General features: G+C 41.0%; 1 protein-coding gene across 2 annotated transcripts; it reads right to left on the bottom strand.

The window, feature by feature from the left end:
• Positions 1-840: 840 nt before the first annotated feature.
• irx5a (iroquois homeobox 5a) lies at positions 841-6,779 on the bottom strand. 2 transcript variants are annotated; one of them, XM_042407193.1, is made up of 3 exons: positions 5,061-6,779; positions 3,689-4,094; positions 841-2,984 (listed from the first exon to the last, which is right to left on the bottom strand). In XM_042407193.1, exons 1-3 carry the CDS (start codon positions 5,316-5,318, stop codon positions 2,275-2,277), a joined length of 1,374 nt encoding a protein of 457 aa, XP_042263127.1. In that variant the 5' UTR covers positions 5,319-6,779; the 3' UTR covers positions 841-2,274. The 2 variants fall into 2 exon arrangements, with proteins under 2 accessions (XP_042263127.1, XP_042263133.1); XM_042407199.1 differs by having other exon boundaries at positions 5,076-6,779.
• Between the last annotated feature and the right edge of the window lie 5,410 nt (positions 6,780-12,189).

Raw genomic sequence — 12,189 nt, 5'->3', positions numbered from 1 at the left:
CAAATATTGCACATGTATTTTTTTCTTTTTTTTTTTTTTTAACAAGAAAGTTAATTGGTATAAATATATATCAGCTACACGGCTCTGCGACTTGACTTGCACTGTTGTAACCCCGCATCTCCCCACCACACACACACAAACACACACACACACACACACACACACACACACACACACACACACACACACACACACACACACACACACACACATGAAAAACCTATTTGACACATAAACGTCACAGTATTTACCTAGCCTCACACAGGCGATTTACACCTCCAAAAATTGTGAGTGTGTTTCCCCCCGGTGAAACGTCACTCCTTCAATATATTGTGAGAAAACAACGCAGTTTCAAATAAAACTCTAATACTCTCTTAGGGGGCATTGCATCGAACAGTTCAATCCCGCGGGGATCAGCAAAGAAAAAAAAACGAAAAAAAAAAAAAACATAATTATGCTATTTAGCCGGCTGATGTGTCGCAATCACTGCTCCAGCACACTCTGTCAGATTAAAATAGAGGGCCCGAATAGAGGACATTAAGGCTAAGGGAATTATATAAACCTCAGGGGAGATTTCAAACTGGAGAAGGGGAACGTAAACTATAGAGATTAATGGCAGCCATAAACAAGAGCATGCTGTCCTACTTCAGTAGAGGTCAACAACACCAACATCAGTAGTCTAATAATAATAGTAATAATACACATAATAATGATAATTATTATTATCTAAAAATAATGTTCAAATGCCCTTTAAAATGCAATAGCCATTGAATAAACGAATATTTTAAAAATATATTATTAGATTTTAAAAAAGAAGAAAATAAGTTTAGGCCTGTGCTCCTTTAGTGGCCTACAGCTGTTCCAATACTGAGAAAGGGTCAAAATACACATGTATAATAATAAGAATACAAATTTATATATGAGGCTATAATTATAATTATTATTTTTCTTTGAATGCATGGCTCCGAATTTAATAAACCATCAAGAAAAGAAAAAAACAAAACAAAAAACATTATCCTCAGTGCTTGGGAAATAACCTTATTGTTTTTGTTCTGCATGTCGGTCAAGTAATGGATGCCTTTTTTTTTATCCACTTGTCAAAGTTGCTATAATCCTCATAATAACTGTGATCATTGTGTGTGCCCCATTGGCTCCACTTCTTTTTAACCAAGCCATTTGATCAGGGATGGGTTTCCGTGACGGATTAACAAAGAGTCCCCCCTGAAATTAGGAGCAAGTGTGACACCTACCTGCAGAAGCTGGAAGAGTTAGAGGACAGTGCCTGGCTACCGGCTGCACACTACATAATAATATCTGTCTTGTCTCTGCTGTGTGCATGACAGCCTTCTCACTTTTCTCCAAACAGCAATGTTTCACATCTAACGCGCCAAATGATATATAATAGGCCAGTAATGTTCTAAATGCATGGCCGCGTCTCTTTTAACAGCTTTGCCACGCCTTGGAAAATAGTAATGAGGTCTAAATTTGGCATAAAATCGAGCTCATTACCGGAGTTCACCACCTGATTGCTCTGCATAAAACACGATAGGTAATTGGGTTAAATGACTGCGCCTCGGTGTTGTTATTATATCAATATCCACTTTTAGAAACGTGCTCGAGGAGGCCCTGGGTGTATTTTTAATAACATAAATAAACTGGTGAAAAGCATGGACCAAAAATAAACCTCCGTGATATATCCAACATTTTTCTCTCACAGAAAATCTATGAATATTTTCCATCAACCAAAACAAACTGAACCCTTTTATTCTTTAGATATGACAACATCCTTTTGCTGAATGTAGGCCTTTTTCTTTCAAGTGCGCCAGTGCTCATTTTGAAATGATAATTGCCATTGAAACATCTGTCACGGTGCAAAAATTGAATTGATATTTCGTATAAATGAATTGGCCTTAAAGCACTTTAGACACATATCAGGAATTGACAACTGCTCCCCAAAACAATCGCTGCACAAGTATATATTTTTTTTCCATAATTTACTTCAAAGATAGTGTATTGTCCATTTTAAATACAAAAATGCTACATTAAATATACATGTTAGTCTTTAATACAAATAGACTCCGGCGGCTGCAGCGATTAAGACCATTCTTGTTACATTGTGGGATTAACCATTCAGAAACTAAAAATTTGAGAATAAGCATTTACTCAGAAAATAACTGTTCTCAGAAATTGGCTTCATCATTGTTCTTTGTCTTTTTTTTTATGCAACCACAAAAAATAAATAAAAGTCCGCGGTGACTGGAAAATAATCAGGTGTTAAATGTTTGACATACCTTTCTTTAGTTCATAAGGGGAGTCTTTACAAAGATCTACCTGCGTTTGGCCTCTGACTTTCTGGCTCTCCCTTACCAAAGCCTCTGCTCTATTTAACACAGTCTGGTTTAATCCATTGAAATGTGCCGTGGAGCCCGTGGTTACCGAGCCGTGGTTACTGTGAAGGTGTCCAAAACTGCCACCATAGTTCGTGTAGCCGGGGTAGAAAGGGGAGGTGTAGTACAGAGGCCTGGACAGGACCGTGCTGTTAGGGAGCGGACACTGTGGGGAGGACCGTGATGGTGACGCGTTGGTGCCCATAACTGCGCTCTGACCCAAACCGGGACAAGCCTGTGGCGCCTCGCTGCTGCCTTTACACCTGTCTGAGGACGTGGCGATCTCCGCAAGGGACCAGAGTTTGGGTTTAGGGGCCGAGGGGGGCGAATGGATAACAGAGGTCACGTTGCTGGTCACCGTACCCGTTGCATGGCTCAAATCTGACGGCTTGTCTTGTTGCGCAACGGTCTGGTTCCCCCGGGGCACCGCCGAGGGAGACGAAGTAGTTGGTTTTGCGGAATCCGGCAGCAACTCTGTAGTCCGCTCCTCCTGCTCTTTTAACTCCGTGTCGCTCAGAAGGGGATCCGTGTCTTTGCCATGGTTCTCCTCTTTAAATCTGTCACAGCCTATGTCCCCTGGGTTCAGCAATTTATGATCTAAAGCACAAATAAAGAATACAATTACTGTCAAATAAGTGTAACATTAATGAGTGAATAAAACTGTTTAGGTGATCATGAGACAAACGGGCAGCAATGCAGACTGAATTCGGGATATATAAAAAATAATTAGCTGCATATTTCCCTTAAAAAGAGTTATTGTGTGTGCTATAAATTGTCCACGTGGAGTTGTGTGCCACCCTAAAAAGGTGAATGAACTCCTCTCCATAATTATGAACGAGGATAAACACAAGCACGAACACTGTGGCACAAACTGAAGCATGAGCATGTAATATGTTGACTATTTTCATTTAGAAATATATTCTCCGTTTCAAATATGAATACTTATGATAATCAGAATTCAACAACGTTTAAAACTGGAATAAGATCATACAAAGGCTTTTTTTTTTTTTTTTTTTTTTTTTTTTTTTTTGCTGAATACCCGGCGCAATGCACCAGCTGTATCCTTATTATGCAGTTAAAGATAAATTGATTGCTGAACACTTTGCGTCACCAGCAATTTCAGCCACTGAGAAGTCAAACGAGGGGAGTTCAAGGTGATTATTATTTAAAGCAATTGTCCCATTATAAATAATATACCACCATTAACCAGCAATCAATTTTGCACCCTGAGTGGAAACGACTGCGATGAAAAATTGATGATTTTTGTTTGCCTTTTTTTTTTTTCTCCATGCACCACCGACCTGCTTCTGTGTCTGTGGAGTCTCCCTTGTCTGTGGGCTTGTTTGGCTCGTCGTCGTCATTTTTCTCCAAATCAATATTCTCGTCCTCCTCCTCGTCCTCGCTCCGGTTCCTGGGGGTCCAGGTCATCTTGTTCTCCTTCTTTAGCCTCCTCCTGGCGTTGGCGAACCATGTGGACACCTGGGTGAGGGTCATTTTGGTGATGATGGCCAGCATGATCTTCTCGCCCTTGGTTGGGTAGGGATTTTTGCGGTGTTCGTTGAGCCAGGCCTTCAAGGTGGCAGTGGCGTCCCGGGTTGCGTTTTTACGGTATGCTGGGTCACCATAAGGGTAGGTGCCCAAGGGTGCTGCGTAAGGGTGGTATCCTATTGAGCCAGCCATACCCGTGGTGTGGTCATAGGGAGAACTCTGTAATTTAAAAAAAAAAGGAAATTATAATAATAAAAGTGTGTTAAAGTTGAGTCATTCATTCTAATTCTAAACTGCATCAAAGTTAAAAACGACTTATGGTACACAAACATGAACACACACTTACGCGCACACGCATCCATCGACATACACGTGCACACAGAGACCCAGACTCTCTCTCCCCCTCTCTCTCTCTCACTCACTCACACACACACACACGCGCGCGCACACACACACACACGCACAAATATATTGGCTTTCCTCCAGTAGGTCAAGTTCTGAAGTATATTCTCATGGAGTTTGTTTCAACTTGATCAGATATTTAAAATTGGATTTTGTGCTTGTATTGTTTTTCCTGGTTATTATTTACATGATGTCGGCATGCAGCTTCTATTATTTCCGCCATTAAAATGATACAATTTGCATTTTTTTTTTATAACGTATTGACATTATGCATGATGGGCCCAACATTATGTTTCTTTGTAGTGACTAGGCCTACATTAGTATCAGTCCCTATGAATTACTTATGTTGCGATCACTCACTGGGAATACAACAAAAGTAGAACAGAATTTTCTTTCATCATTTTTCAAAAGTTGCAATATTTAAGTTTTCCAATTGGCGCAACTAATAAGATGAATAAGATGATAGGAAAGATGACCCAAATTGCCATCATACGGCGCGTTGCAGTCAGTTCTGAGCGCAGAAGCAAAGCATTGCCCACTCTTTCTCATAAAAACTACAATTTACTTGAGAACCGTATAATTGTCTACTACTCAGTTAAATTAGTTCTGTTTATCCAACAACATGTTTTCTGGACCTGACATTATGTAATTTTATATCCATGCACTCTTCAGTAACGCATATTTCCTTCTTAATCTCTTGGCTCCTAGCGCACAGTGGAAGCTTAAGGCTTCTATATCGACTTAATATACTCGCTTTTACTTCTTACTAGACTGAATAATCACCTTTAGTTTACTCACCACGTACGAGGTGAATGTGGCAGCTGCCGCCGCGTCTGCACTGTATGGTAGATGGGAGTTGTAACCTGGCGAGGCGCTGGTGAACGCAGTAGATCCGGCATAGGGCGCAAAAGCAGATCCCGAAGAGGATCTCCCAAGTTCCTCGGTTCTGGGTCCCGATATAACGCTGGTGCTGTACGCAGGGCATGAATACAGGGCTAAAGAAGCGGACGGCTGGTACAAGTAGCCCTGAGGATACGCCATGCTGGAGCCCGGAGAGTGTAAGCCACTTAACTTGCGCACTTTACCCCCTTTATTTTCTCATGCGCTGCTGTCGGAGCGCATAGAGCCGTGTGTCTGCAGACCCGCTGTCTGTCCCCGCTTCTAAATGACAACGGTGAGGACAAAAAAAGTAAAAGTGGTAAAATAAAAAAGAGCTTAGATGTTGGATGGATTATTTTGGTCGCAGCCACTGCCCGTCGGATATGTTGTCTCGTTTTGTTTTTCTGTTGCTCCCTTATCTGAGTTGCACCGCCGCTCTCATGCCCGTGCAGAAGTTTTTTTTTTTACCCGTCGGACTGGGGCTTTGCTTGGGAAAATGTCCTGCCAAGATGCTAAGTTGGAAATTGAGGATCCTGACGCCTACTACGCTGCACACTACGCTCCTCCTCTTGGGGTGTAGTCACCGAAGGAAAAGGCAAGCTTATGCTGGGTAACCACAGCCCTGCCCAAATCCATGCTCGCTCTCTCTCTCTCTCTCTCTCTCTCTCTCTCTCTCTCTCTCTCCCCCCTCTCTCTCTCTCTCGCTCGCTCGCTCGCTCTCTGTTTCTTCCTCACCCCCCTCCATCCCTCTCTCGCGTTAACTAACAATCCGTCTATTTCTCTATTTTTTTCCTCTTTAACAAGGATCGTTGCAGTAAGTCTTAAGTGCGCCTGGCAGCCCCCCTTTGGATGGCGACATCACGCGAGTCTGTCAACTCCCAACTTTCTTCTTTTTTTCTCCACTTTCACACTTGATCAATAACAAATCGGCTGTTGTATGCCAGGATATGGGCTTGCAAGATACCGGCAGGAATTTAAAAAAAAAAGGCTCCACTGCTGCACTCTTTTTGTTATTCTTTCCTTGTGCGTAAAAAGTCGTCATTTTAAATATGCGCGTTAAATCAACAGACTGATGCTTCGTGATCTCCGCGCGACTTGTGTTAAAATCCGCAATGGGAGTTTCAGATGGATTACTGCTATTGAAAAAAATCTTCGATTTCCTAACGCCAGACGCATTTTGCATTGGTAAGATATATGACAACTGTAAAAGTAAGATGACGCAAACAGCACTCGGCCGAATAGCTGTATCGTAATAGTTAATGTAAACAAACTTTTCCTTACCAACATGTATATGTAGTAATTGTAGAAGTATATTTTCTCTGCGCCGTCACTTGTGTTAGAAGGATTTACGGTGGTGACGGCTACATAGTTTTTGCAGTATATCCTTGAAAAAAGCAGTCAGATGATACACTCCCAGAAAGTCATAAACCCTCAAGCCAGGACAGATAGTGCCAACTACACCAAATCCGCCAGGACCAGTGGATGTAGCCTAATCTCATTTGATCACTGCAGATACATTTCTATGTTGAAATATTGTAAATCCCAGATTTATATTCTAGATTTATTTAACATGACACTCTTATCAGCAATTACTTTTTATATTTAATAGACAAAAGACGCCAGTCTGCCAAACACATTTTTGATGTGATGCTCAATACATTTTATTATTATTGTTATTATCATTATTATTATTATTATTATTGTTATTATTATTATTATTGCCAATACGGAAAATAATGATTAATTATAGGGCTTTTAGAAATAAATGCACCTGATTTGATCACTAAATTAGCTTTAAAAAAAAAATATTGGTAGCCGATTATGATTATTATTCACTTAGTTTCAGACATGTAAAAAGCCATTTTCATTGTGGTGATTGACTTTCCAGTTCAAGTCTCAGATAAGCCGAAAGGGATCGCTGTAGGCGCTGCTAAAGAGTGTGTGCACACACTGTCACGTGTTTTTTTACGCTCTGAAAACCTCTAGAGAGCAAAGAATGATGACGCTGGTACAGTGGGAGCCGACGCAGACTTTAAAAAAAAAAGAAGAAGAAGAAGAGAGAGAGAGAGAGAGAAAGAGAGAGAGAGAGAAAGAAAGAAAGGAGGATGGATACACAAAGCGACCCTACAGTATAGCCTAATCAGATGACAGTGATACGATGAGACCTAGTTTCACAGCCTCCTGTAGTGTTTAGACAATCAAATAATTACTGGAACTTTTTCCTCATCACAACGGCTGAAACAAGGACCAAACTGATCCGCTGCCACTGACAATAATCATCCCTCTTCATGTAGGTTTAATGATGGGGAATAAACATAATGTAGTCTTATTATTATCTATGTTAAAAGTTTCAAGTGAAATTGTTGTCCGTGATATATCTCCTGAGATATAAAAGAAAACATCTCAGAATATTTTACGCCAGTGTGAGCTGATGCAAATTTACATGCAGAATTAGTGACGTTATTTTTTTTATTTGATTTATTTATTTATTGCATAAAAGATGTCGGCAAAGTTTATACACGAGAGAGCCCGGGATGAAGGGTCTGTGTCATGTGTCCTCCTTAATGCGTTTTGGTTCAGACTTGCTCTCTGAAGTAGGAGGAGGACCCATAATTTCAGATCACGCAGCCTATAATAGGAGCAGGTTATGGCAACTGCTACCACCTCACAGCACTGCTCTGATAAAGGAGGAGGTATAGGTGAGTATAGTTTTACTCATTTGCGGTGCATCTGTGTGTTTAGATGAATAATCTCACGCAAGATGCCGATCCAAATCTGTATATACATAAATATATGTGTGTGTGTGTGGTGCTTTGACAGCTTTCTAACTTTGTCGCTTCCTCTTCGTTATCGCTCATTCTTTTTTTTTTCTCTCTCTCCCTGCGAGAACGCGCTCGGTTTTTGACGCATGAAAACGGCTTAACGTGGCAAACAAGAAGTGAATGAAAGATGATGCATGCCACTTAAAATGCCTGAGGGAGCAAGTGTAATCTAAATTGGATATAGAGGCTATTATTACACAACATTATTCGTTGTGGCGGACTAATTGCGTTGCTGGGCGAGTTAAACAGTCAGTTAATGTCGAGTGGCGGACAGGTTTCTGGAGCGCACAAGGTCAGCTGCACTGCTCCCAAGCCTTTAGTGTTACAGAAAAATGCTTGAAGTATTCATGGGATTTTTAACCATTCTAAATCTGTGTCCTAAACCGATTAGTTGACACCAATTTTTCTTTGATGTATTAGCTGAGGGCTTTTGCCACTTGGAAGCCAATTGAAATTCAAAACAGTTTTCGCTCCAAATGCTTTGGGGAGATCTGCTGCAAATAATGGATGTAATTTATTTTTGACCTTGCATTTTTTTTTTTTCTGAAGAGGGGGTTATTAAATGATTAAACATATGTGCACTATGCTACTTGACTAAACAACTGGCATCCACACAGCTATGATTAGCTCTTATATTACAGTAATTAATTATTATAGCAGTAATTTTAAGCGTTTTATTTATGTATTTTAAAATGTGATAGCATAGTAAGACTGCTGCACATTTTGTGTTTGTTTTTTTTTAATACTGATGTCACTGTTACAAAGTTATTGGGTTTTTTTTTGTTTGTTTGTTTTTGTTTTTCTTTTTTCAAATGTAGCCTATTAAAAAAATAATAATTGACTGTTTGTCTTTGTATTGAATTTGTTCAGATCCATGTTGAGGAAGTCTTCTTATGTCACCAAGCAGTCAGTCAAACACCCCCTTCCCCCCACTCCCAACACAAACACACACAGGAACACACGTACTTATATAACTCTACTGTCATATCAGTTCTTTTTTTAAGTGATCATTATTGAATGTTCTAATATAATGTTCAGGTCTGTATTTATAACTATTTATCATATGTTGTCTGTTTCAAATAATTTAATTTTCTGCCTCCCACATTTTGGGAATGCTATTATGGCAACACTTTTGTAATATTTAACATTGAAAAGTTTAATTTTTTTATCTGAATAACATAACTATTGCTCAGACTATTCAGTTAAAACTTAGAATCACATAATTTACATGAAGCATAATGAGCCATTTGGCTTTCAGGAAAGAAAATGGATTTTCTGATCTATTCTCTGCTCTTGTGATCTCTTTTTTTTTTTCTTTTATTGACCTGAATGAAGATGTATGGAGCGAAAGTGTGTGTGTTCAGTTTACTCCTGATGGGACCTGTCCCCCCCCCACCCCACCCCCACACACACACACAACCCCCTCACCCTCCACACCTCAGGATCCCCGCAAGGCTGAATGGCAGGGTTCTGGATTGGCTAAGTGATGAAATGATGACCCTATTATGAGAAACGATTCCAAAATGAGAGGTATCAGACAAAGATTGCAACCCTTCTCTCACTGCCACACCGTCCTCCTGCTCCACACTGCCAGCTGTGCAGATGATGATTGATTCGCCCAAGATGGATCACAGGAAGCACCCATTGATTTTTCAGTGTTTTATCAAAAATATTTATTTACAGTTGTATCCAGGGCGTATCCAGACTTACCCCATACCCCCTTTTTCCAAATGGGGGATGGTATAAAAGAGATAATTCTCCCTGCTCCATGACAAGACAAATGACCTATAATATTATTTCAGAAATGAGTCAATAGGCTCAGTGACTAAACGAATATTGATTGGATATAATGAAGCCTGAGTGTGAATATGAGCTCTTTCAGGGGCCCTGCTGCAGACTCCACTGTCAGCATCTATATAGTGATGCCAGACCTCTCCAAACGAGTGTTTTACACACAATACAGATCTGCTACTACAGCTGGGACAAAGTAAACCTGATGTTAGTGAATATCACAGATGGTGAATCCACATACTCAACATTCCCCCTATCCCTCTCACTGATGTGTACCTGTATATTCTGATTCATGATCTGAGGGGCTTCCGTGCCTGGCTGCTGTCTTAGCAGACCTTCGGCTAAATAGCATGTTTGTTTTGAAGGTGCTATAGGTGCCATATGGTAATCATCTAAATCCCATACTACTTAAAAGCTCTTGAGGCATGTAGGAGGTACTCCTGCAATGCCTTCATGAAGGTAAAGTGATACAACATACAAATCAAATGACTACCAGAATGATAAAACCACAGTGTGGGAGCTGTGCCCTAGATATTTGCACTGACTTAATCCAATTGAAATAGTATGAGTGAGTTGCAGGGGCTCCCAGGTCTGTTGCTTGCTTATGTATGTGATGCATAATAGAAGTTGACGAGGTTGGTGATAGATCACAGCCCAGGTAATGTAAACACATTAATCCCTCAGGGTTCATGTGCATGTTCTTTCTCTCTTATTCTTTCTCTTCCTCTTTCTATCAGCCCCTCTTTCTCTCTCTCTCTCTCTCTCTCTCTCTCTCTCTCTCTCTCTCTTTCTCTGAGACCCCCCCCCCCCTTCCCCCTCCTCCCTCCCTCCATGTTCATCATCTCCCCTAAATGCGTTAGTGGAGCACAAACCAGAAGCAGCCTTAATCTGTCAACATGCCCTTTAATTGGAGGGAGAAAACAACACGTGCTTCTGGTTGTGCCATTCCTAAGTGCACATGCCAAAGAAACACAGAGTTCACGGAAGAAGTGATCCCGGGAGAGCAGGGCATAATTAAAAGTATCTTTTAATAGGCTTGTAATGCTGAGCCTGACTCTTGTTGCCTTAAGTAGAGGGCGAACTCTGTGGCTGGAGACGGACATGCGAGGGGCTTCTGCTGAGGGAGCCTGTAAACGATACCTCGCCTCGCCGTCATCAGACATGCAGTCTCTGCCTCATTCACCACACTCGGGACAACAACCACGTTCCACTCCTGCTGCGGACACCTCTGCTCACCCATTCCCATGTTCTTTTGTTCCCCAAATGAGGGATTCTCCTCCACAACATCACCTCTCCTCATCTCCTCCCTGGCCACTTTGGCAAAGTTGTGTTCTACCTCCTACTCACAACACCAGTGGGGAGTGAGAAATGGGACTAAGGGGTTGATTTGGGGCCTGCTACACTGTAATCAAATGAGACTGCTTAGGGGAGAGGAGAAGGAGGAGGTGGAGTATTATGTTCTGCCGTGCATTCCACTGCAGCATTGTTGCTTTTTTGTTTTTGTCAGGGCAGACTTTGATGCTGTATCCCCTTACCTTTGTAGCCCGGCAGCCATGTTTCATAAACACAGAATGGGAAACATCCTCAGCATTAGAAATTTAGATTGCCGCTTTCCTCCTGCCACTCTGCATTCCACACGTGCCCAGTCGCATTCTCCATCTCCCAGTGCTGAGGTATTAAGTTTCCTCTCCCATGCCTCTGATACATTTAAACATCTTACAATCAGCCCCTTTTATTCGGTGTGTCATGTATAATCTGTGGCAACAACAATGCCAACAAGGCTCTATGTTCCCTTCTCTCTCTTGGTACTGAAGTATTCCGCTGCCGATGTTTTGTTTCAGGACAATTGCACATGCAAAAAGCTTACTTACTTGAAACTGAGAGGGTGCCAGGTGTTCAATTTAGAAATTGTCTTTATGATTGAGAGTGTAATATGAGTATTGAGCTAAGCATTCTATACTATACTCCATGCTTATTATCACACAGGGAATAAGCAGAGCTCAGTTGTCTTTGTAGTTAACTGAAAATCTCAATGGGATACAGTGTAATGTTATTCAAAATCTATTTTAATTCATTAAAACTCAAAGTGTTCAGCTCTGCCTCCCATATTTTATTGTCTTACTGCAGTCTTCATAATATACTGTATTCTCAGTAGGCTAATTTCACATGTAATTGAATATTTAAATGTCAAACATTGTCGAGAATCGTGGTAAAATAATGAAATAACCGCTGCAAAAGGGCATTTTTATTAGACAAGGTACACATTTTACTCTTGTCATCAGAAACCTTCCTCTCTTTACTGTGCTGAGCCCCAGGTCTTCCTCCTCTTCTTCTTCTTCTTCTTCTTCTTCTTCGAGAGAGAGAGAGTATCCGTTTTGTCCAACATCTGACACACTGCCCTGGGTGATTGAGCCAGACGT

The sequence above is a fragment of the Thunnus maccoyii genome, chromosome 1 (genome assembly GCF_910596095.1).
Source record: "Thunnus maccoyii chromosome 1, fThuMac1.1, whole genome shotgun sequence".
NCBI classification, from domain to species: Eukaryota; Metazoa; Chordata; class Actinopteri; order Scombriformes; family Scombridae; genus Thunnus; species Thunnus maccoyii.
This window is presented reverse-complemented; position numbering and strand designations above follow the sequence as displayed.

Coding starts and splice junctions, on each gene's coding strand:
- irx5a (XM_042407193.1), bottom strand. CDS start 5,318: ATGGCGTATCCTCAGGGCTACTTGTACCAGCCGTCCGCTTCTTTAGCC. Junction 4,095..5,060: donor ACGTGGTGAGTAAACTAAAG/GTGATTATTCAG, acceptor TTTAAATTACAG/AGTTCTCCCTATGACCACAC. Junction 2,985..3,688: donor CTCCACAGACACAGAAGCAG/GTCGGTGGTGCA, acceptor TTTGTGCTTTAG/ATCATAAATTGCTGAACCCA.